The 25,723-nt window shown below is 41.7% G+C and overlaps 2 protein-coding genes across 2 annotated transcripts in view; one reads left to right on the top strand and one right to left on the bottom strand.

Moving 5' to 3' along the window:
* LOC109477481 (uncharacterized aarF domain-containing protein kinase 2-like) overlaps window positions 1-5,929 on the bottom strand; it is a 12,764-nt gene extending 6,835 nt beyond the window's left edge. Inside the window, exons 1-10 of the mRNA XM_019778764.1 lie at window positions 4,743-5,929; window positions 4,182-4,335; window positions 3,482-3,582; window positions 2,875-3,021; window positions 2,344-2,472; window positions 1,898-1,993; window positions 1,288-1,539; window positions 769-897; window positions 435-488; window positions 4-39 (exon numbers count right to left, since the gene is read on the bottom strand). Of these exons, the coding sequence (XP_019634323.1) occupies window positions 4-39; window positions 435-488; window positions 769-897; window positions 1,288-1,539; window positions 1,898-1,993; window positions 2,344-2,472; window positions 2,875-3,021; window positions 3,482-3,582; window positions 4,182-4,335; window positions 4,743-5,576 (1,932 nt within the window). The 5' untranslated portion in view covers window positions 5,577-5,929. The remainder of the gene's footprint in view (window positions 1-3; window positions 40-434; window positions 489-768; window positions 898-1,287; window positions 1,540-1,897; window positions 1,994-2,343; window positions 2,473-2,874; window positions 3,022-3,481; window positions 3,583-4,181; window positions 4,336-4,742) is intronic.
* Window positions 5,930-6,375: 446 nt separating this feature from the next.
* The window catches only part of LOC109477569 (methylmalonic aciduria type A homolog, mitochondrial-like), a 28,348-nt gene continuing 9,000 nt past the window's right edge, over window positions 6,376-25,723 (top strand). The window contains exons 1-5 of the mRNA XM_019778893.1: window positions 6,376-7,009; window positions 7,567-7,689; window positions 10,007-10,177; window positions 10,424-10,509; window positions 11,064-11,213. Of these exons, the coding sequence (XP_019634452.1) occupies window positions 6,556-7,009; window positions 7,567-7,689; window positions 10,007-10,177; window positions 10,424-10,509; window positions 11,064-11,213 (984 nt within the window). The 5' untranslated portion in view covers window positions 6,376-6,555. The remainder of the gene's footprint in view (window positions 7,010-7,566; window positions 7,690-10,006; window positions 10,178-10,423; window positions 10,510-11,063; window positions 11,214-25,723) is intronic.

Below are 25,723 nucleotides of genomic sequence, written 5' to 3'. Positions count from 1 at the left end.
AGCCAGAACCATGTTGGCAAAGTTGCTCTCAAGTTTCACCTGTGGGGAAAAATTAAACACGAACATGACTGATGAATTTTCATATGGTCTTGTGGTTAGGGTTGTTGACTCAGAATCAGAAGGTTCAAGGTTTGAATCCCTGGCAAGCCCCAGTGTTGTGCCCTTGGGAAAGGCACTTCACACCTATTTTCTCACTCTACTCTGGTGCGTAAGCTTTGGTTTGGGATGGGTCCCGTGTTTGAGGACAGCCATACATGTACCTCAAGCATATTTAAGATTAAAAACAGTAGGGGCCCTTCCCAGTGTGAGTGGTTCAAAACTTACATTATGGTCTTACACTAACTGTACAAAACTGGTGTGTTACGGTGCCTAGAGGCAGTTTACCAGTTAGGAAAAACAAACAAAACAAAACACATTCATGTGTTCATACCTACCTTGTGCTTGATAAGCAGTGAGAAGACTTTGTTCAGTAACTCTCCCACTTGGATCTATTCGGTGAAGGACAATAAAATGTCAGTGAGACACAACATGACAACGCTCATGGTGAATTCAGGCAGGCCAGCAATGTTTAATGGTGAATTAAGTTGTTCTTGTGTAAGGAAAAATTGCATACAGACCCCATTTTCAGGTATTGAATTCAAGAACTCAGATGCAAATTTTCCTCCCAGCCTTCTTTCTTGTTAACATGTCTTGCTAAAATGTTCAAAAAAATGTCTGATTGATGATAACCGACAAATTGAACTGGCACAGCCTAAACTATAAACACACCTGGCCTAGGGTGACAGTGTTCTCCCTTGCTGTCTGCACTAAATCTGCCATCTCTTTCTTGAACTGAGCCACGTTTTTGCACTCGTTGGCTCTTGCATGGTGCAGGATAAGTTCTGCTACCTGCTCCCCCTAGTGGACAGAAAAAAACTGCATGTCAGACATACAAAATGTATGGGGAAAAGCATTATGTATAACTTTACTCAAAGTAGTGAACTTCATGTTCAAATGCGCCTGTCAAAATAACAGTCTTTTTGTACTACATGAAATCATTAAAAATCATTTTTTTCTGTAGGAAATTTAGGTAGTGTATTGTGACCAGCCTTTCCTAACTCTGTCCTGCAACTTGCTACATAATGTAATATAACACCTCAGGTTGTCTACTACAGCACCAGGGACAACAGGCAACTGGTCCTGGTCATTGACCTTCTTGGTTTGGAATGGAAGAAGAAACAGAGCAAAAGCAATATGTTTTGCTTCTGGGAATGTAGAAGTAAACATAACAAACAACTTTGGTCCCACCTCCCCCAGTACCACAGCCGTGAACACATCTCTGAAGTTGAGTCGGTCCTGTTCCTCCAGCTCTGCGATGATTCCCACATCCAGCAGGACCAGGCGGATGGGGTTCTCCACGGGCTTGACGTTCACGATGACCGTATCACACATGTCCACCAGCATCATCTTGTTACACTGCTCAGGGTTATAGCTCTCGGCATTCATGACCAGGATGTTGCCTGGGTGGAGGTCCCCATGGACAAAGTTGTCCACAAATATCTGGTATGGAAGAAATTTGGTTATGCTACGACAACAGTGCTCAGACTTGTGTGTGTGTCAAGCTGTATGTGTAAAAGGTTTGTGGCATGCATGGTCTAGTGGTTAGCGACCCTGTTTCAGAGTCTGAACCAAGAGTTTGAATCCCATCTAAAAAAAACAATCCCTCTCCAAAGCTAGGTTCTCATTTTCTCCTGAGTCAAGTGAGGAACAAGTAGCCATAAAAAATGCCTTTACCATGCTAAGGGTGCAAAACTGGGGCCTGCTGGGGATTCAAACCCAGAACCTTTGGATTCTATATCAACAAGCCTAACCAAAAGACCGCCATGCCATCTTATAATGTAGAAGACAAGTGACGTACCATCTTTAACAGCGCCTCTATTCCCATCTCTGCAAGTTTGGCCTTCAGACATTCTGAGCTGTCATCCGACATGAAGTTGGTGATGGGTTCCCCCTCCTAAGAAAGGTAGAGTCAATATGTCATTCCTATACCCTGTTTGGTTAGACTGTGCACATGTCATATGCAGTTTTGACGCAGCAAAACAGATACATAATGTTTACCTTCACATGGACTAATGCAACAAACTACTCATTTTATTTTTTCTCATACACATTCATACATATGGTGACCAGCCCTTCAAACTCTGCCCTGTAACTTGCTACATGATGTAATTCAACACCACAGAGTGTCTGCTACAGCACCAGCTACCATGGTGACAGCCATCTGGTCCAGGTCATTGATCATTTTTGGTTGGACAAGCAGAAGGAGAAACATGCAATAATAAAACTGAGAAAAACTTTTAGTACCTCGAATGTTTCCACGAGGATGTCCCTCCTGACGTAGGGGCGGATGGGTTTAGGGAAGCGGATGGCATCGATGTCAGCAAAACTTTCCTTAAACCGCTCCAAGTTGGCTGCCTCATGTCGTAGGTCAATCTGAAAAGCGGTAAAATATTAACAGGGCTTGAAATACTTTTTTCTGCATACGTATACTTACACTACTCATACTTATAATTAGGAAGTCATACTGTTCAGAAAGCATTGCTATTATTTCTTTTACCTGGTAAAGTCAAAGGTGGTAACAGTCAATCAAAAACCACATACATGTAGATTGACATGTACTGGTATAAATGAACCCAGTACATGAACTGTCACAGGTTATGTGCAGGTAGACATGATCAGACAGACGTCTGGTCCAGGTCATTGGCCTGCACATTTTAATTCTACCATACTGTATAAGGCAAATTTCAATGCTTATACAGTACACTCAAACTACAGAAGACATTGAAAAAAACATGAGGGAAACACAATGATGAAGCCATAAAAAAAGCTTATTACCTGACTCATAATAAGGTCTCCAAACTCGTTAACGATCTCAGACAGACTGAGCCACTTCAGCCCAGGGACCCACTCTAGCAGCCAGGCCACACCAGACATGATGGACAGGTCACGCTTCACCGTACGGTACAGGCCGGGGTGCAGAACCTGGCAGAGCGGGGAAAACAAAGATGAAGATGGAACACTCATACGTAATTGAAATGTTTTTGTAGTTGTCCAACTTGGTATACCTCTTCTTCTTTCTTCTTCTTGGTAGTCCTTCATTTGGTATACAAGTAGTTTTGTAGTTGAAATGTAATTGAAATGTTTTTGTAGTTGTCCAACTTGGTATATCTCTTCTTCTTGGTAGTCCTTCATTTGGTATACCAGTAAAATAAATGTATAGACAGCTAGAAAGGTAACCTTTGCAAAGCAACTGAATAACGTTCACCTTCACATGGTCTAGCCCAACAAACTACTGCTCTGTTTATTTGTACTTATTCACATGAAATAAATCACGTGACCAGCCCCTTCAACTCTGTCCTGCTACTTAATGTAACCCAACACCACAGGGTGTCTGTTACCATGGTGAATGATGTCATGTGGATAGGAGGACAGGATTGTATACCTTGATGGCAACAGGAATCAGCCCCTCAAACTCATCATGGATCTGTGTGTCAGGGGAAGGTTGGTCCTGAAACTGGGAACTCTCTGTAGTACTGTCTGGATCTGTACACAAACAAACAAACAAAGGATGAATCAATCAGAACGCATACACTTTCAGTATACACAAGCAAGGCAAAATGCTATTGTTATGAAAATCCAGGACAAATACAGTCACCTACTGTACAACAACAGTATGCTTTGAAATTGTCACTTGTAATCATTAAACACTCATGAATCATGAAGTTTTATACAGTGTTGCAAAACAAGAAACAAGTTTCAAATATCAGACTGTTAGAAACTGACACTTTACACTGTCAACTATTGCTGATAGTTAATAATGGTGCCATTCGCATCAATATAGCTGTTACATTTTTTCAGCACGTCGGCAGAACATCATAACTGTGCCTGTTTTTTTCTGTTTTCGTCTGTTTGGTCAACGTTTCATCAGAGTTTTGACTGTTGCAAACAATATCTTTTCCGACATAACATTAACAGTTTGAAAACTACAGACAGAATGTCGTCCTTCAATACATGAATATGACCTTACACAAAACATTCTGCTGAAGTGCTATGCACGATACATTACAGGTTTCACACAGACGCAACTTATGTTCTGCCAACAAGCGCATTAAAAGCATGATGATTAGGACTGGCATGCACACCTGTTGGCCCACTCTGCACACCATGCACGTGTTGCCGTGCCAACCTACTCCTCTCTATCTCCTCCTCCAGATCATCCAGCTCCTTATCCTTACTCCCCAGCACGTCTCCGAACCCTGTCACCTCCCAGGCCTCCGTAAAGTCTGGAGCCTCCACCTGTGGACAAGGATCTTTTCATTGTAATTCTTGGTGATATTAAGCTCCTTATCCTAACCTTTAGCACAAGTATTTTGCACACTTTATCCTTTAGCAGACTGAGTCAACACACTTTTACCTTTAGCATGTGACTTGTTAGCACTTTAGCACACTGAGCCAGCATGTTAACCCTTTGATAGCAATGAGTTAGCACACTTAAACCTTTAGCAGAGTTTGCACACTTTAACCTTTAGCACACTGACTGACTGAGTTTAAGCACGTTAACCTTTCACATACTGAGTAAGCACAATTTTACCTTTAGTACACGTTAGCACACTTTAGCGCACTGAGTTAACACACTTCTAATCTCTTGAGCAAAGAAACAGTGGCAAAAATAAAAGGAAATTCTCGCTGAGAAAGGAATATACCTGGAAGAGATCTTCCATGATTTCATCTCTGAGTTCTTCATCTTTGATCATCTCTGGTCTCATGTACGCCTTGTACACCTGAGCGATACACCCCGAACCAATCGGCTTCCTCATGTTCTCAAACTTCACGAATATCTTCCTCCAGTTCTTCCCGAAGGCCCGCTGGAGTCGCCGCTTGGTGAAGAACCAGGAGTGTGGCTTGACGTGGACGTGTAGCCTCGAGAACCGGTCACAGAACTCGTCCGTGAAGAGGTCGCGTCTCGTGCTGGCCCATTGTCCCAGCTTGATGAAAGTGGGGCCTGCGGCTTCTATGGCATTCAGGAAGAGTTTCCACCACAAACTTGTGAATCTTTGAGACGTGTACGTCAAGGGATAGATGCAAAACAGAGGTCCAAACCTATACAAAAGCCACAGCACTCTCAGTGTGACTCGGAAGTATCTCCAAATCGTGAGCAGAAACTGCAGCACGAAGTTTCGCCTCTTCTTCACATAGGTGCCAACTTTCGACTTTGGTGGATATGTGATCTTGTCTTCTGTACTGGACACTGGATCTTTGAATCTGCCAAATCTTCTCAGCACGTTGGATAAAATATTGGGAGGTGACAGTGGGAAGATGGTGAATCCGTAAGAAAAACATATCGCTCCTACAGGAAGTAGGCCGTAGTTGGCGGTCTCTCCTTTGTTTTTGCCATTTCTTGACCAGAGGTGGTACCTGGGACTGTTCGGTGTCCTCCATTTGTTTACAAACAAGCCCCTCGTGCACACGGGAGTTCTGTACGACAATCTTGGCACGCAGCGAGAAAAAGTCCTGTTCAGGAGCAGCAAGGAGGTCATGTTTTCTAATTTGAGGTTACAACAAGGTCAAACGTTTATGTGATATAGTAGATCGTAACAAAAACATGGGCATCAGCTGGTGAAAATCGCGAGTCGAAAATTTTATAACGGTCGAGTGTGGATCTGCTGTTGCGTACCCAGAAATTCTGGGTTCCATCCCGATCTTGAGCGGTTCACAAGCCTCAGAAACGCCCGCTGGGTAGTCTAGGAGAAGCAGGGATGCTTTTGATGGCGATGATCGTTGAGGTTTTCCTGCTAAAGCCTGCGGAAGAACTGGTCGAGGGCAGTTTCTGTTGTGTCAATTGATCTCATCATGGAAAATTACCGGCATCCCCCGTGACGTCACTAGACCAGTCCATTCTCAAGCGTGGATATACTCATATGTGACATAATATGATATAAGAAAGGTATATATTAGATTTCATTTATAATCTATAAATTTAATATCATAATTTGGCCTCATAACTATATTTGGGAGTCCACAGTGATAGGAAATTTGAAGAACACGTAAATATGTCATCACCCCCACATTGAAAGTGTTGCGTTCTAGATTTCCCATCATGCTCTGTTTTTCAAAATGGCTGCGCCCATGAAAAACAGACGACGGAACGTCTAAAATCGCAGTTTTCTCTTGTTTCTGACTCCCCGTACTGGTCCGGACGCTATACAGACGGTGTAGAAGCTAAACGTGACAAGCTTAATCTGAAACCTCATTCTTTTTCTTGACGTTTGACTTTATTTCTTCATGTGGCTCGTCGGAACTCGTGAGCAACCGCGGCACTAGGGGCGAGCTCTAGGGGCGGGGCGATCAGCTGACAGGTCAACAAGCTTTTGCAAGTCGATCATTCGGTTGTTTAGTCACCTATGAACGTCATCTCTCACATGTTATAACGCCATGTATGCTTTAGGACATACAAAAGTGCAATATAAATGACAACATCTTATTTATAGCGAGCGAAGAACACACAAAAATATAGCCATGATCCGTTGCATGTTCAGTAGAAAGCTCCCCAAACTTTATTCCAGAGTAGTACATCAAATTTTACGGGCAGACAGACAAGCAGTATGCTTCAGTACCGATCATTGTCAGTCTATTGTTGGGGCAGGCGGCACAACTACCTCACACAAAAAGGCACACCACTCACAGGTGCCTCCTGTTGGGAGAAACAAGTACTGCACCCAACCAGCTGAAGCACTTGTTGTATCACCATGTCTACAAGATCCCAAAGAAGATCTTTCCCAGCATCCAGCTGTGCAGAGACTTTTCCAAGGTCTGAAAGAGGGACATCGGGCCAGCCTGGCAGAGTCTATTACCCTGGTGGAGTCTGTTCACAGAAGAAAGCGTGCGGCGGCCGAGGCATTACTTCAGCTGGTTTTGGAACACCTGCAACAGAAGAGAGTCAAATGGAAAAAACCTTCCGCCTTCCGGATAGGTAACATTTACTAACATAATTCCACAGGCTTGTTGGCAGAATAAACTGGGCCTGTGTGAAGCCTGGATTTTTTACATTTTTTTTGTGTGTATCTCTGTATCAATGTTGCAATAGAATTTTGCCTGTTGCAGATGACGTACATAGTATTACGTGTACTTTCTGCCACACACTTGAAAACTATGGCACAGGTGGGATGTCATCCCTAAATACACGAATACGACCTTAAATGAGTTGTTCTGCCAAAGTGCTTTGAACATTCTGCCAAAGTCGTGTTAATTCCTAAATGAGAGAAATAGACTTACCCGAATTTTAACTGTCTAACCCCAGACTGTCTAGAAATGAGCAATCCACAGCTTCTGTGATGTCACATTATGCAGATGACACATGTGATTCATTGAGCAGTGGATCGTAGGTTGCAGAAAGTTTGTGGCGCCCCCTGTCTTTGTTGAGGGATTGTTGTTGCAGTGATGTTACAGAAGCAGTGGATTGCTCATTCCTTGTAACAAAGAGAAAGTTTTGAACATGTCAAGTTTTTAAAGCTGGCTGTTTGTCTCCAGGTTTGACAGGCCCCCCGGGTGCTGGGAAGTCTACGTTTATTGAGGCTTTTGGGAAATTCCTGACTGACTCTGGACACAAGGTGGCAGTATTGGCTGTAGACCCCTCATCTTCCACAACTGGAGGTAGGTACAGTGTACAAAATACTTTTTTGAACCAGGTTGCCCAGTGGGCAACCTACGGCAAGAATTAGGTTGCCCATCAGAATTTTAGGTTGCCCCACCTATAAGTTACTACTTTCCTGAAATTAAGTAATGTTACATACATAAACATTTGACAATATTTCTAACAGCCTTTAGTTAAATGATACTAGTAATAGCCATTAATACCTAAAAGCATCTGCTGGATACAGTGGTGCAAGCCAAGTGGGCATGATTTGGGGGAGGGCTTACCTAACTTTGAGAACACTCCGTTAAGTTAAACACACCTTATGCATACCAAGTAAGTGATATACAAGTTAGTATGAAAAGTAAAGCTAGCATATATATATAGCCTAAAATTTAATTGGCAAAGTATCCTCCAGCCTGTAACACATCTGAGTCAAGCACGAGCAGTTCTCTTATTGTTTGGACACGGTCGTGTGGCTCAATAAGCCAGTGGCAATCATAGACTTCAGAATTTCATCCAGTTCTTTACATCATGTGAAGTTTCTGCATGTTTGGGAAGCAATGCATGGTGTCCTCGTGCCTTACAAGTAATGAATAACTAAGTCTGTAACTCTTGTGGATATATCAAATTCTATTTCCAATTCCTAGTCGTACTTTCCATTGACTCTCTGGACTGCTCACTGACAACAGAAAGGAGTTGAATATTGATCCAGAAAAGTCCATTCCAGTGTACTATTTAGGCTGAATTTTTTTCCATCATCTCAATTTTGTTTGACGTAACATCCCGTCAAGCATAGAAGGAGTAAGGGAGCTTGCTCCCCCAGGAAAATTTTGAATTCTATTTTTTAATTTCAAATGCTATTTCCTGCATTTGAGGAGAATGTTTTGCTGGTAGACTAAGCTTATTTCCATGTCTTTACACACAAATTTTTGTCTGTGAAAGATGACACATTGTGTAAAATTCTTGTCCATCATGAGTGGCAAAATTCTGTCAAATGACAGAAAGACAGACGCTGGCCAGAACACAAATGGAGTCGAATTATTGATCTAGAAAAGTCTGTTCCATTTCCAGAAAAGCATTGCTGACAAGGGTCTACTCAGATACAGTTAATCCCTGGAGCTTATGTGGCTTTGTCTACATCAGACAGAACCCATCCCTGACTGCTAACCTTTTCTATCTGACTGACATTTTTTCATTAACATTAAGTCTAGGAAAGATAGCCTTTTTAAATCAATTGTCTGTACAATTGTACTTACATATACAGGACTCGAAATAGTCGCTTTTCTGCATACCTGTACTGTGTGTGTAAGTGGGCAGTGTGTGTGTAAGTGGGGCAGTATATGCCGATTTTACATTGTACAAAACGTAATTTTACAGATTGCCTTGTTCAGAGTATTTCAAGTTTTGAAAATGAAATTGCTTTGGATGCCTTTAAATCCTCATGTGTCAGTAGAATCAGAACCCAGGTGCCTGGGGTGATTGCAATGCGGGTTGTTGGATTCTCTCTAGTGGTTGTTTTAGTGGTGATATATGACAGGGGCAATGTCTCGGCACCATGCCAAGGTCCCACCATTAATCCAGACTGTCCAATGTGCAGTTAGACTACAGATTGCTGTACCTCTGCTTGTTAAGTGCTGTTCCCATTTTAACACACCATCAAATCTTTGCACATTTTACCTTTTGCAAGCTGTTCTACCACATTCATACCATAAACAACCAGATGGTACATCATGAAAAAGTTATGGCTCTTTGTAATAAAACTTTTTGAGAGCAAGTTGATGGGTGTCTGCTCGAAGTTTTAAGTTGCAGCGGTACTTGAAGTACTGTTTTGACATGAGTTGTACACGTTTGTATGACGCTCTGATAGCGTTGGAAGTCTTGGTAGACAGTTTCCGAGTCTATCCCATTTACCTGAGATGTATAAATGAATATGTTTGACCTTGGGCCAACAGAGAAGCCCCCTGAAGGTCGAAGCCAATTTGGTTTTCCCTTTTTCTGCTGAAGGGTGGGGTTAGAGGTCATCCTCAGTGTGCGTCAATACAACCTGACTGAATCAGGATGACGTCTTATCAAGAAGTTGTGTTTTTTTTACCTTCGCCAAGAAGGTTATAGTTTTGGTAACATTTGTGTCTATGTTTGCCTTGTACGTACAATGTATTATGTATGTGGTTTAGCACGATAACTCAAGAAGCTTTGGATGGATTGTCACGAAACTTGGTAGGTGGGTAGGTCTTGATGAGACCTCAAAATGATGAGATTTTGGGCCCTCTGGTGGCTTGTTATGGTACTGCAGGTAAATTTTTCATATCTAATAAAAGACACCATTCCTTACAGGTTCCTTATTGGGTGACAAGACCAGGATGCCAGAGTTGTCACGAGACATGAACGCGTACATCCGACCTTCGCCGACCTCCGGCACGCTGGGCGGGGTCAACAGGAGAACCAACGAGGCCATCGTTCTGTGTGAGGGGGCGGGGTATGATGTCATACTGGTGGAAACAGTAGGTACGTACATGTATTTTCATGAAATTTTCCTACATGTCATCTTGCTACAAAATTGCTCAAATTATTTATTTATTTCATCATAAAACAGTAGGGTAACCCCTTCAGCTCGTAGGAACTGATTTCTGATGGGGCCCAGCATTTTTTTCAATGCTACCCCCGGTATAAGCCCTTTACAAATTTTCCTGGATGTCATTGTTGTAAATATGTACGGTGAGATATTTATGATGTGTGTGTGTGTGTTTGCAGGTGTTGGACAGTCAGAGTTTGTAGTTGCTGACATGGTGGACATGTTTGTGCTGTTGGTCCCTCCAGCAGGTGGGGACGAACTACAGGTAAACAACAACATTTCCTTTGTTTTCCGTGTGTTTGTCAGTTTGTTTGTTTACATGTATGTGTCAGTAGTCAGTAAGGAAGTGAGGGGGGAAATAGTGTAACCACAGACTGACAAAAAGGTCCAATTGGAGGTCAAAATGGTGTCCTAGATCAATCTGAAAACTGAGTCTGAGACTTTGATCTTTCAGGGAGTGACTACAGTTTTCAAGTTTTCCTCTAATCTTGTGATGTTCTCTAGCTTAGCCTTCCCTGTCCTCTTGGAGTGGTAGTGTTCATTTTTAGGGGGGAGCACTGCTGTGCAATTTTTTAAACACGGGCTAAGGTTCTCTAATGCAGCAGTAGGAGTTATGCTGCAAAGGGAGATATGCGGGCAATACAGCCCCTCCCCCTAAAAAAAACTCTACACTCTACCTGCTCATAGAAACAAATGCTGCCCCAGTAGAAATCTGCACAGGAGCTAGCGACTTGATCAAGAAGAACCAAGAAAATAAATAGGTATGGCCTAGTAGGTACACATACTTGTAACTTCTGTCTTGCATATTCTTATCTGCAGGGTCTGAAGAAAGGCATTGTGGAGGTGGCAGACTTGGTTATTGTGAACAAGGCTGACGGAGACCTGCTGCCTGCCGCACGGCGTATACAGGCAGAGTACACGTCAGCACTCAAACTCATCAGGCCCAGGTCACACGTGTGGAGACCCAGGGTAAGTCATGTACACTAGTACTCTGTAATCTAATCTGTAAGTGAGGTCGTGTGGGGTAGCGGTAGCGTGTTCGGCCCAGGCCCAAGAGGTCCCGGGTTTGAATCCTGCCCAGTGTCACCGATCTTGTGCCCTTGGGAAAGGCCCTTAACATGACTTTACTAACTTCACTCAGGCGTAAATGAATACATCAATATTCTGTATGAATCTAGAGCTTTCGACCAGTCACTCTGGTCTTCCTCAGTAGACTTTTTGTGTTGGACCAAAACTTTTAACTTTAAACAATCATGTAACTAACGTTACCAACACAGATGAACTTTCATGAAAGTACACTGGTGTTACTCACTGCAAACTTCAGGTCAAACTTGACTGTTGGTTGAAAATGTGTAGCTGTAATCCTGACAGACGCAGACTTAACACGAACCTCAACACCAGGGTCAAGCTAACGTATTACTGCAGGTACTGTAATTTGAAGTTATTGACTCGATTGCAGTCAAGACTAGATCCAGTGCGTAGTGATAGAGATGGTCAACTTGACCTCTGCTGTTCCGTGTCAAGGTCACGACCATTTTGGTAGCCAGAGATGAATCGGGAATGCAGGATATTGAGAAGTATTATTAGCCTTGAAATATAAACCCTGAGTGGTATACATGTACATGTATTATATATATACTAAGTCAATGTTTGCTCTGACTTCCTGTTGAAAGGATAATGGGGAAAAATTGAAGAACTGTGAACTTTGTGACCTGTGAAGAAAATCTCCAGCAAATAAATGTTAGTCTTGTCTTACAGGGCTTGAAATTTATTTTTGGGAATAGGTGCACTGGTGCACCCAAGCTAAAAAACTGGGTGCACAAAAATTTTTTGGGTGCACACTATAACATAAAATATTATATTAAGTAGAATGTCAGCAACAACTAATTATGTTTCATTTCTGAAGAAAAGCACTATAACAATGATTTTATCATTTTTCTGACACTAAGGTGTCATGAATATGCTGTATACCACTGGATATTTAACATCTTTACATACATAAACCTATGAAAATATTTTGGGTACACTAAGGTGCACATGCAAACAGTATTTCAAGCCCTGTCTTAGTTAAGGGCAAACTGTCAAAATATCAATAGCAGTAATAAGGCCACACCAATGTTAGCGATTGGTTTTCAGATTTATTTTGTTCTGATTTGCCAAAAAAAAAAAAGAGAAATAGTTCTGAATAAACTCCAAAATGCTCATGTTTTGGTGCTCATATAAATGCTGAATTAAAGCATGTGGCTACGATTAACGGTGAATAAAAATGGCTAGCTACGCCTCATGGAAAAAGGCTTACAGACTCTCGTGGATAATTGTCTTCCCTACTTCACTGGCAGAGTGCCCATCGTGATTCCACCACCAGTACAGCGATCAGATTATAGATTCCACAGCAGCCGGCTAGTGTGCGGTACAGTAGACCGCGGCAGTAGCAGACGGGGAAGTGAGGCATTTTATGTGTGCCATGTCTCCCATTACCGGAGGTCATGTACAGATGCTGCCAGGACTGACTTCGTTTCCTGTGCACTGCCCTGGTCAATGACTCTGGTACTCTGGAGCAGAGAGAGACATGACTGTGTGCATGTAAAATGCAATCTGTGTTTTCTTTGGTTACTTAGTTGTCTTTTTTACAGGATGTACAGTCAAACCTGGGCTGCATACCATCTGGGTACAGCCTACAGTCATATAAGGGACACTAAAACAGCTACAGTTCAATCCAATTTTACATTACAATGTATAGTGTCATAGTTATTACAAGACCCTCTTTTCTGGAGCATCCACGCTCAGTTACCAATTATCATAAAATTTACATTCACAGAAGGATAACATAATTGTTTTTGCTCTGTATCTTCTTGTCCAAAAAATAAAGTCAATGATCTGAACCGGATGGCTGTCACCATGGTACAATGTAACAGGTGCTATAGCAGACTCCCAGCTATGTTGGGTTACATTATGTAGCAAGTTGCAGGACAGAGTTCAAGGGCTGGTCACTATACATTGTATATTATGAATGTGCTTGAGTAAGAAGTTAAACAAAGCAGTAATTTTATGAAATGTTCCAATTTCTACATTCAGTTCATGTGGCCTTAGAAATGGCATTGCTTTGGCCTGAGCTACAGCTACATCCACAGGAGAATCTTGGCTGCGTGTTGGAGCCTGAAGGACCAGAGTTTAATCATGTCAGGCTGGTCAGATGTGTGCACGGCTTCTGGCTTTAGATTGATGTGATCAGAAGGCATCTGAATGCGTGGCAGAACTCTGGCCATTCTTTAATACATATTCTTATAGAGTTCTCCCAACTGTACTCCCAGGGCCAGGCTGGAGCAGTTTCTTGGCTTATACCCCTTAATTTTCACACTACATGTAGAGGCTGCTACCACTGAGCAAGGGCATATATTTGACAGATTCCTTAACAAATTTCACAGACAAGCAATGCATTTTTATGAACATTTGTGTTTTGTTATCTTTTGAATTATGCTTTTACATTGTGCATCATAGTCCTGTAATGAAATCTAATTTTGGTTGCTTATAATGGTTGCTCAGTGACTGTTGTCTAGTGGAATGAGAACCATATAGCCATATACATTCATCGTCATTTTATGATATGTACTAAAACAGGATTATTTTTCTAAACAGGACTATTATTAATAGCTCAATCAGGTAGAATTCTGGCTTTGTAACCGGGATGTCATGGGTTTGAACCTCGGCTGGGCCATACCAAAGACTTAAAAAATGGCACATGATGATTTCTCTGCTTAGCACTCATCATCAGCATCTATGAGAGAGAATATGGGAAGGTCAAACACACAGCACTACTAGTGGGCTAGCCCCCTGCTGTAGTGCTTGCACAACTGTGTGGGCCAAAGGCTACAGAAATGGAGATGAGCACCACCCCTACTCTCTGCACAGAGTGGAATGGACTACTATTAAGTCTAAGTCTTTATTGTTTTATTTTGATTAAGATTATTGTTTTTTGAACAGGGTTTGTGCTGTCCATGCTTTGAATGGCAAGACACAAGAAACATTTTCTTACAACAGTAATTATATAGAATTACTCAGTATCAGTGAAAAATTAAGACATAAGTAAACACATTTTTCAGTAACAGTGCCTGAGAAGACACCAACACAAGCACCATTACAAAAATTACTTCTCCCATCAATAAGATTTACACGTCTTCACTACTCTTTCACGGGTAACCGTAATGGAGTGTTAGAACTTGATGTTCATTGATCAATTTGTATTCCACGGCAAATCCGACAGCCGGAAAGAAGAGTTGACAAATGTAGCAGGAAAGGGGCATCAAAGTTTTGGGCAGCGATAGTCAATGCGTTCCCTCAGGCTAAGCTCTTTTGCCAATGCTTAGTGCTCCTGGGGTGATGCAGTGGAGGGACTCTAAGGGGTCTAAGTAAGAGAAGATGAAAGCTTAGCCATTGGGGAGGGCGTGAGGTCATCAGATAGATGGTAGGATGGCTGCATTGTGAATGATACAATCTCTAGTTTCCCAGGGGGTTGAGGCCTAGGAAAATTAGCGCTGTGTTCCCATTACGGCCCTGAAAAAAGTAGCGTTGGTAGGTAGGGATTCTCTCTTTTTTTCAGCAGATGTGATCCAACAAAAAAAGAAATGTTTGAAGACACTGATATTTTCAATGTCAAATTATGTATATTACTGATAATATTATACAATGTACAAGTATAATTACTAAACTCCTCTGCACACAGAAAAAATTGAACCCATTATATTAGAAGTACATGTAGCATTAGTAGCAATATTTATGATCATTTTATTGTTTACCACATTTATTTCTGAATCATCTTGTCTTGCAATTAGAATCTAGAAAAAGATTCTAGAACATTTTTGTCACTTAGATGTCAGATCAAAACTTTTATGCCTTTTGCCAGCAGTCAACCCACCAAAAAGGTTTAACTTATAATTAGTATTAACAGATTTTTGGGTTGGGGAACTGGAAACACAAGGTTTTTCCCCAGGCCTGAGGTGCAGTTGTAGTGATACATGAGGCAGGAGGTCTATCTACAGTGGGGTGCCTGTGGTAATCACAGGGTCACGGTGCACCAGCACCAAATCAATGTCCTCTTTCATGCCCGTGGTAGTGTGTATACGTAAGTGTGAGAGAAATGAAGGAGACTCAGTGTTCTGTTATGTCTTGGTTTTGTCATTCCACAGACCTCTGTCCCCATCAATTTTTGCCTGCAGTTAATGCATGTAATATATAATTATTAATTTATTATAGCATTTGCCTGCAGTTAATATAAAACAACATAAAGGTTTGTAAAAAAAAAGATAATCTCAGAGACCATTTCAGTCAAAAAGAACAAAATACCAATTGCTAGAAAGTAGAAACTCTTAATTTACTGACAGAATAGTCGATATCCTTTTGTGACACAAAGTTTAGGTCTGGATATGACTTTAGGAAAAATGCAAACTAAGTAATATACTTTCTCTTCAGGGTTAAGGACCAGGGTACATTGTAAGGTACATCCGCTTTAAAAGTGGCAGAGACAGATGACTTTGACCTTTAAGTGCCAGCTTGGAGAGCTCATGAATACTTGACGATATTTGGGACAAAAGTTTGCAGTTCAACTCCAAATCCTTTATTTTCAGAATTTTGCAGACTAGATCATGGAAAGATTAATCATGTTTTGTCAAGATCGTCGCAAAATGTGACAGAAGCAAAAGCTAATGCTGTAACTTCCAAACATCTCCAAAAATATTGTCTGGAAAGTAGTCGCACTTGCAAAGTAGTAGCCCCTTGGGAACTTTGCAATATTGTGTTATGCTTTTGAAATATATTAAGTCAAATCATGGGCAATATTCAGTTATTATGAGTGACACACCATGAAAATCTTTAGGGGGCTGCTGTGCAGAAACGAAATACGTTTGCCATTCCCCAGACACTATGCCTCGTGAGGAGTGTTGTCCAGTATGTCATAAATGAAGATGAACGCTACACTAATTTCTTGAGTAAGCTGACAAGAACAAAATTACAGGACAACATTTTGTGAAGTGTTGCCCGAAAAAGAAGAAATCATATCAAAAAGTTGATGCACTCACTTTATTTCCACCTCAGAGTCCTTCATTTCCTGTTCCATTTTGCCCCAAGTTAATAACAGCTTGCTGCCCTTTGCAATATTTCAGTTCCACACTTAGGGCTCAAAATACCTCCTATATTAAAATGTATAAATAAATAAATTCAGGTTAGTGCTGGTAAAATTGGAGCAGTGCAGGTATTTCTGATGTCTACCTGGGTTTATATCAGATACAATGTACATCTATTAGGTGTGTGCATTTATATTTTTGTATTGACTCACCAGGTACATTTTGAATGATGTGTAAAAGAATGACATTATGGTTTCTGAACTGGTTTAGTGAGATTCATGTCTTATGAATTTGGTGGTGCAGGCACAATTTATCTGGTTCAGGTAATTTTCAATGTTACCAGTGCAGGTATGCAGAAAAAAAGTATTTTGAGCCCTGGTATAGGCACTTAAGGCATGAAGAAATACTTTTCCCACACTCTACGGGGAAAAAATGTCATCCTGCTGGTCTTGATCCCCTTTTAATAAGCACATTCTTTGATGTATCACCCAAGGACTGCGATATGGACGTCTTGGCATATGAGGCCACTTCACTTAATGGCATATTTATTCGCCACGGTCCAGTTCAGCGGTGGTAAAAACGTGGCTGAGTTATGGCAGAGTATGACAAATTTGTTACCGGTCTCGATGGGATTCCATGATAGAGTTAGTGGTGCAGTCAACTCATTCATATGAAAGACGTTGTAGATTAAAAGTCGACTGGTGTGCCTCATCGACTGTAAACATGGCCAGGGAGTTGCTGGCAAATTTATGCTGAGCTGCCTTTGGGCAAAACGGCTTCATTAGGCACCGCCAGTGTTGCAATATAGGTTCATATCCTGCACAGGCAAGTCAGAACGTAGATGGGAATATCATATGTGGGTGAAACGCAATATACAGTAACTCTTCCTCTGTGGAAGCCTATTGATTCTTTAACACGGATATATTGAATTCCTTTGGAGTGAACAAACTTCTGTTGAGCAACTGATGTTGCAAGTCGCTTACCGTCTTTTGGGATTAGACAGTTTCACACTCAAGCAGATTTGAACCTCGTCATTAGCAATTGAAAGGGATTACAAATTCTAAGACTCTTCTAATTTGAGAGACATTACATTGTACATCGTCTGAACTTGATAAAGCAAAATTGCATAGAATGTTCACCCATGGGTCAAGGGCGTTTCCTTTCCTTGTGCTTCGTGGAGCTCAAGGTCATTAAACTTTCATTTGCGGCAGGGTGTGGCTCTTGGGAAAGCCTCTCTCGTGTGGTGAATATGTTAGGTGTTGTTATTAATGCGGAGTAGATTGTGAGGAGGGCTGAGAGTGGTGATGCCGGGCCTGCTCGGGAGGATCATTGATACATGGTTAGGGGAGTCCTGGAGGGCACATTACCCCTGTAGGTAATTGAGTTTTGTTCGGGAACAGCTTTTGTAGTCGATCGCCGGTGAGTCGGGGGGATCCTAGGGGAAAGGGTTTGATTACCGGGAGGAAGAAAGATTTGGGGCCGGTGGAAGTCAAGCGGGGGATGTCCCATCACCACAGCCGAGTCTATTGATTTCCAGTTAGGTCCGATTTATCACGTTGCTAGGGGAATTTATGAGTCTTCAATCGCCGCCTGCCCGCGTGACCCGGCGACAGGTCCCACATGATGAATATGACCTGGTGTGGGGTTTGGGCCGACGGTCGGCGGCGGGCTTAGCTCCCGTGTATGGATCTGACCACGTTGATACTCTCCGTGCTTGAACTCTTCAGTCATGTAAGACTCGGGGTGAGATGCTCTGGTGTTTCCTGCTGTGCCTTGGGTTATGTCGTTGCTCCTGCGCTCAGCTGACATCTGACGAAGCGATGTTCTCAATCAACATGCCACGGAAGTGTGGGGAGACCGTGCGCCTGGCACCCAACATCCGGGGAGGGTTTCTGGAGTACACCAACTTTGGGGACAACGTGGCCTGCACTGTGACCATTGCTGCACCAACTCACCCGGGTACGAGACATCTTTCCTACAGGTTTTACATGCAGTTTGAAGAGTTTGAAGTTCTGGACGTAGATAGGACTACGGTACGTCACTGGCCAAACACCTCGTGTCGGGACGTCCTGTTTATCTACAACGGATTAGAAACGTCCGTGTTCACCAAGCCGATTGGCTGGGAGGTGAACGGAGGTGGCTTGTGCGGGGACCACCTCCCCGGTGACATGACCAGCAACTCCAGCGTGGTGTCGTTCAAATTTAGGACCGACTCCAAGGGCCGCAACGGGCTGGGGTTCCGCCTCAGGTTCACGCTGTTCTACGACCTCAACGGCACGCAGTCCTGCGACTTCCAGGACTTCCACTGCCACAACAACCGCTGTGTCTCCGACACGTTCCACTGCGATCATCATAACAGCTGTGGCGACAGGAGCGACGAGTTAAACTGTACCGTTCCTAACAAGAGCGCCGTGGAGGACCCGGATCTGTCCCCGTACATTCTCGCCATCGGACTTTCGCTAACTGTTCTGGCAGTTTTGATTGGCCTCATCACTAAGCTAAGTGAGTACCAGTTTTTTCAATTCGTACATTTAGCTAAAACTTTATTACCACCTCCATAACAGGTAGTTTAACCGGACGAATTGTTTTTGTTGACGTATTCTGTATGAAACCTACATTTTCAAACATCTTCAAACCCTTTCCATTCACTCAGTCACTTATTATCCAGTTTAACGTCTGTTGTTCCCCCTCAAGGGGGTTGGACGTGTTTGCATGTTGATTTTGAGGCTTGATGGCAGCCCTGATTTGAAAAGCTTTTCTATGTGTGTCAACTGCCTGATTATCCCTTCTCCCATAACTGTAATGGATCATAAGGGAATTATTTCTTATCAGAATGCAACAATGCAAGTGAACAGTTGGCAAAGGTAGTTGAATCATTTGTTCTCATATGATTAGTGTATTTATCATAATTCCAATCAGTTTCTAAACACAAAAGAGTTGAGAAGGAATATTCAATGTTGTGCTGCTGCCAAAATTGCAGTGTCTTGCTATGACATGATTTACACACAGGCAAAAACCTGGTGGTATTGCATACACATGCAAGCGTACAAAAACTGCGTATGCAGAATTTTACCTGCATTTAAATGGTTTTGCTTTGACGTACGTCAAGAACTTACGCCTAGATCATATGGCAGCTCTCAAGGTAACGTACCTTATTGACGTAGGTCAATGTGGGCTGATTCACATGCAGGAAAATTTGATGTACAGTCATGTAGTTTTTGTGTACTCGCGTGTGTACGCAGTTTGGTATCATCAGGTTTTTGCCTGTGTGTATTTTCTAGGCCTTTGTTACATGCACACTCATATCTGAAGGAAAACCTTTAAAAGTGCATGTTCTCACAGATAAAGAAATTTTTGCAGTGTTCTAAAGGGAGAAGGCATTACAAATGTAATAACTTCATCCAATCCAACTCTGGCCCCCATTATTTGGAGACACAAAGCCTCAAAGCAAGTATTACAGATATAATGGCCTAAGATGTGCTTGATCATGCTTTTCATACAATTGATTCCCAATTGTTATGTTTATTACGGTCCTCTTGGCTCCAGCTATTCAAACGCGAGTATCAAGCTGTCTAGGCTAGAGTAATCATAGGGATCTATTCTGTCACTGAAGTATATTTGCTTGTTGAGTGACGTCCTTGTTAACCATGAGAAATAGACAGGCACGCTGTTCAACACTCTCCAAGGTGTTGAATCTTGTTTTGCTCCATTTTTGGGACTGCCTTGCATGAAGCTACTGGGAATTTAGATAAGCTCTTCATTATTCTAGTACTGCGAGTGCTATTCTCACTTTGGAAAGTGTGGTTTGAGATATTCCCAGTTACTAGTAGTCCAGGAGGTTGAGCCTCATTCATCTGGTCCGGGACTGGGTTTTATTAAGTGGGAATGATTATTAGTGGTCAGCAGACTTACAATGATACAATATGGCATTAGATTGGATGGATGGTTTTTAACAACATGTACTGGCTTTGTCCTTAGTGCTGAATGTCTGGCTGTACTCCTAATGAGCTAACATTGCCAGCTCGACCAGTATCTTGAGCCTTATTCCTAGGATCCTCTGTTTCAGGACTGGGTTTGCTAACTGAGAGTGATTATTGGTAGCCAGGAGACTTATAATGATACAATTATGGTGTTGAATTGCATGGGTGGTTTTAAACAACATGTACTGGCTCTGTCCTCAGTGCTGAATGTCTGGCTGTACTCATAATGAGCTAACATTGCCAGCTAGGCCAGTATCTCGAGCCTTATTCCTCTGGTCCAGGACTGGGATTGATAAGGGGGATGATTATTAGTGGCCAGCAGACTTACAATGATACAATTATGGCATTAGATTGGATGGATGGTTTATAACAACATGTACTGGCTCTGTCCCTAGTGCTGAATCTGTGGCTGTACTTCCAATGAGCTAACATAGCCAGGATATTGAGCCGTATTCTTCTGGTCCAGGACTGGGATTGCTAAGCAATTGACCATTGCATGCTACACCCCACAGCATTCCTTATTTAGTAACACCTCTTTCATTCTACACGCTCTGTTTCTTAAAAGATCGAGAGAGGTGTTTGTCCCAAAGTGAAAAATAATACACAGGACGGTGACATGAAAAATTGATTTTACACTACATATTGGATAGCAGAAAAAAATCCTCCACATGTGAGTGAAAATATATACATTTTTGCACTTTTTTCTTTTATTCTTCACCTACCACTCCTCATTACTCTCTCCAGTATTGTGACTAAAAAGAAGATACAGCCGTGCTACTCCTTTGGGGCGACCCACTGCAAATCACCCATTGCAAGCCATTCCAACAAATACATCATACCGGGTAGCCAATCTACATGTCTTCTCTCTCCAATATGCATACATATGTACTACCAGGAAACTTTGGCCCTCAAAATGCAGAAAATAGTATTCTAGAGGGTCAAGATTTGAACATTTTCAATGGGAGCAGCCCCCTAGGTTTGTCACAACTTTGGGGCTCAAAATTGTTATGTTAAACAGAAATGACATGACAGGAAAAAAATTCAAGCTGGCTAGAACACTGACCAGGTCTGTGCCAAAAACTATTGAATTTTTGGCTGTCTGGCTAGCTGAGACCTCAGTTATAGCCTGTGGCTAGTCGGGAAGCCTTGGCTGCATGTCAACCAAACCAATAAAAGAAAATAAATAAAGCCAATCACTCTGCTGAGCCATAGAGCAGAAAATTGAAAGTTGAACATAAATTACCTTCACACTTTCACAAGCACCTTCACACTTTCATACTTTCACAAGGGCTAAGGTGAAAGTGGTGCATATTCTAGTATATATATCAGCACACATAAAGTACATAAACTCTCTACCGTCTGCCTAACCCCATCAGGAATATGAATTTTCCTCCAAACAGCTACATTAGCAGGTTGAAGGTTATCCACTATAAAACTTTGGAATATTTGAGAAAATTGTGGTGCTAGTATGAGGATATCCAACACTTTTTGTCATATAAAAAATCGAATGTGAAATGTAGAACTTTTTGAATTCATATGAGCAGGGAATCTATTAGGCCACACCAATCTCACCAATTGGTTCTCAGATTCGTCCTCTTTATTTTTGTCTGGTTCTGAATCAACTACAAAAGACACATGATTTGGCTCCAAAAGTTCTTGTATTCCTATTTGTTACAGTTTTTTTCATTTATCAATGTAGTGATTTGATTAAAAGTTCAAAATTCATAAACCACACTGGTATGTTGACTTTCTGGCTCCTATTGTAGCATTTGGGGCTATCATAGTATGCCTGGACCTGTTTCTTTTCTGTCCTGTTGCTGCATATTTTTCTTTTTAAAAAAAATCTGAGAACCAACATGTCAAATTTGTGTGGCCAAAGCTCATTAGGAGTACGATTATATCTTCAGCACCAGGGACAGACCCAGTACATGTTGTTTAAAACCACCCATCCAATCTAGTACCATAATTGCATCATTGGAAGTCTGCTGGCCACTCATAATCATTTCCGGAATTCCCTAATTCCTTTAACTAATCCTGCCGAGCTGAGTCGTAATCCCAGGGGATCAGCAAGGGATAAGCTGACCCACAATGTCAAACTAGATTTAAGCTTATAAGGCTGTAGATAGGATAGCACTAATGCTATGCAGGGCTGGAAATACCACCTGCATATGCACACAGGGCTCAAAATACTGGGTTGGATGCATAATTTATACACCTTAGTACAGGTAAAATTTGTGCTGTCTTCCTGCACTGGACCATGTACTGAGTTTATATAGTATTACATGGATCTTTTTTATGGTGTATTGACTGGCATTCCCTACATTTTGACTGAAGTATAAAGAAATAATGGCAATGGTTTCTTCTCAGTTTTTTATTAGGATTCATGATACATTTACAAATGTACTTCATAAATTCTGAGTGGTGCAGGTAAATTTCAATGTTACCTACATCAGTGCAAGCATATACAAAAATGCATTTCAAGCCCTGGCATGTTAGTCCACACAAAAAAAAAAAAACAGAGCTCTGCAGTACATACACTATCAAGCTTCTCAAGTGATGATTGAATATTGGGTTAGGAAACGAAACATGGTTTGGTTTTAGATTAGAAGGATTGCTCAGCCAGGCATTATCTTTTCCTTATGAAGAATCACTTTTTTTTTCGTTTGGATGGGAGCCAGACACGGAGAAGTGGACAACTTTGGAAGAATTCCAGTACTTGGTGAAGTATGGTGTGTGATGCAGATGACAGTTTTCAACATTTGGATGGCTCCAAAACAGCATAAATCAATCTTTATTACACAATACTTACATAACGTAGAATGGCCAAGGGGTAAGGCTAGCAGACACAAGATCAAGAGGTCACAGGTTCAATTCCCTGCATTCCTCTCAAGACATTGTATCCTTGGGTAAAGCACTTTATCCAACTTTTCTCCCTCCATCTAGGTGTGAGATGGTCACCTGACTTTGGTAAGAGAGGTAAAAGTCAGTGGAAGGAAAGGGATAGGCTCCACCTTCCAATACTGTGCCCAAGACACAGTAAATCATCATTTACTTACTAATAGTAATACATTTGTACATTACATAGCATGATGAGGGAGCAATTGCCATGGGCAGTCGTAGAACAAAATAGATTACTTCTCATAGAAACTTTGATCTTAACGATCAGAATGTTAGAAGATAGGACATCAGAACATATCCTGTCCCCCATCTGATCATTCAATGTTGAGGCCTCAAACTGTGGTCTGTCAAGCCAACTATCTGCTGCAATTAACCTTCCACACCCAATGGCCCAGAAAATTTAATGGTGTGCTCAGGTTATAAATGTGAAGGAAAGTTCCACCAAGATTGCCTGAGGTCGAGAATGGATTCTTCCCGAAATAGGTCAAGAGTCAGGACCGGAGAAGAAATTTTGATTCCGTGAATAATTTCATCAGGTTAGTGAGTGATTGAATAGTAAAGTTCTTTTATTCACAACCATTTGCTTAACATGATCCAACGTTTCAACCTAATGAAGACAACAGACGGTCATAGAAATGTTGTGAATAAACAATCTTTACTGTAAATCATGATTTTTTTCACAGCATTTTTATATCAACATTTTTTTGCGGTCACTTCTGTACCGTGAACAAATGATTCTGCAACTTTGCTGCACCTACAACATGTACCACCCCCGGTGGTCACTAACTTTTGCTACTGCAAACATAAAGTGATTTACAGTATTCCAGAAATTTTGCTGTTTCAGCTGACCATAATGCAGCTGTCCCCTACTGGGTCACGTACAGCTAATCAGGCCAACCGTGCGTGACTGCGGACAGGGCGGGCTGCTGGGGGTGATGGGTTTTTCGCTGCAAACCGGTAATTTACCGGATCTGTCTTTTTAAAGGCTGGGCCATAAAGAATGTGAGGCTGGCTGTACGGAAGCTTCATTCTCACACTGGTGACAAGACGGATTACTTCAGAGTTTGCTCTGAAGAGAGGCTGTCGGAATACTGGCACAGTAAAATACATTGCGTATGTCTGACATTTTTGTCACCATTTCATACTTAAAGTGTTTAAAATAGCCCCCAAAACAAGCTACATGAGGAGTCCCTTAAAGTTTATATTTTTTTGGTATTTCTTATAGATAGCTAGAACCAGTCTATGATACGAAACAAGCAACAGCGACAGTGTACTAGTATTTTTGCCTCACAGATATCAGCATGCTACAATGTACGGGATAGGGTTGATTCAATGTTACCTGTAAAGCATTAAAATGATGTCCAGAAAATTGACTTAAGTTTGAAAAGCTAGTTTTACATCCATGAAATTACTTCAGGTGCTTTCAAGTGGGCAGTTAACTTGTTACGTGAAGACGCAAAAAGCCAAGGAGAAGAAGCATAAGAGCATCCCTGCCACTGATCCCTGCTACCTGACGTAGTGGAATAACCCATCAGTATGGCACAGTGCCAGGCTGAACACAGTGCAGCACAGCCCAGTGTTCTTTATGAATGCTTTGATGACTGCAGCCTTCCCAAAATAGCACGTCTCCCCACGGGTATAAGAGGATTAAGGATTCCCAATTCCTTTCACAATTATCCAATTACATCAGGAAAATGAGATGGTTTACCTCTGATCTGTTTGACCCATGGGCATGCCCCAAAGTCAGTAGATTCCCTGGCACAGATTCAAGATGATAAATTCATTTTTTTTTACCTGTTCACGCAAGGACCAACTATTGATCCCATGGTTTTTTAGATGTAACAAAAGTAGACGTCACGCAAGAGAATAAGTTGCTAAGGTGTCTGAAAACTTTACACATATATTTCCACTTTTCTTGCAGTGATTTTTGTTGCCACGACTCCTCTGTGTTCGTATATTTTTATGATGTGAGGTCACACCGAAGCAATTTTATTGATGACATCCGGTCGCGCATTGATTTTCGCCTGATCTCAACAACAACAAAAAGAACACGTCTTCGGAGGCTCTGGCCTGGCTTTAGGCCCGGGTACATGTAGTCCATGGTGGTATAAAGTGACAAACTCCGTACGTTTCATAAACTCCGCAAAAAGCCAGCATGTGCCGGCTTGTCGTATACGTCGCTATGTAAAGCGCCAAATTCACAATACCAGCTTTGTATTACTGTGGTTTAGTAGAATTTTTATTTTTGGCCGGATTTTTTTTTTTCGCCCGCGCACACTAGTTTGTGGGTCTTCAGAGGATGTCATCCATAAAATTAAGTCGGTGTGGCCTAATTGCATTTATGGGATCCCTTGAAAATCAATTTGTCATAATCAAATTGACAACGAGGATGACAATGTGAATTTCAAAGTAAAAAATAAAGTGTTTTTGGTAGCATTTGTGTGTGTTTGTGTTTGTGTGTGTGTCGTCTGTCAACACAATAAAT

The sequence above is a fragment of the Branchiostoma belcheri genome, unplaced genomic scaffold (genome assembly GCF_001625305.1).
Source record: "Branchiostoma belcheri isolate BF01 breed outbred unplaced genomic scaffold, Haploidv18h27 scaffold40, whole genome shotgun sequence".
Lineage (NCBI taxonomy): Eukaryota > Metazoa > Chordata > Leptocardii > Amphioxiformes > Branchiostomatidae > Branchiostoma > Branchiostoma belcheri.
Note: the sequence above shows the minus strand (reverse complement) of the source record. Positions and strands in the feature narration are given on the sequence as shown.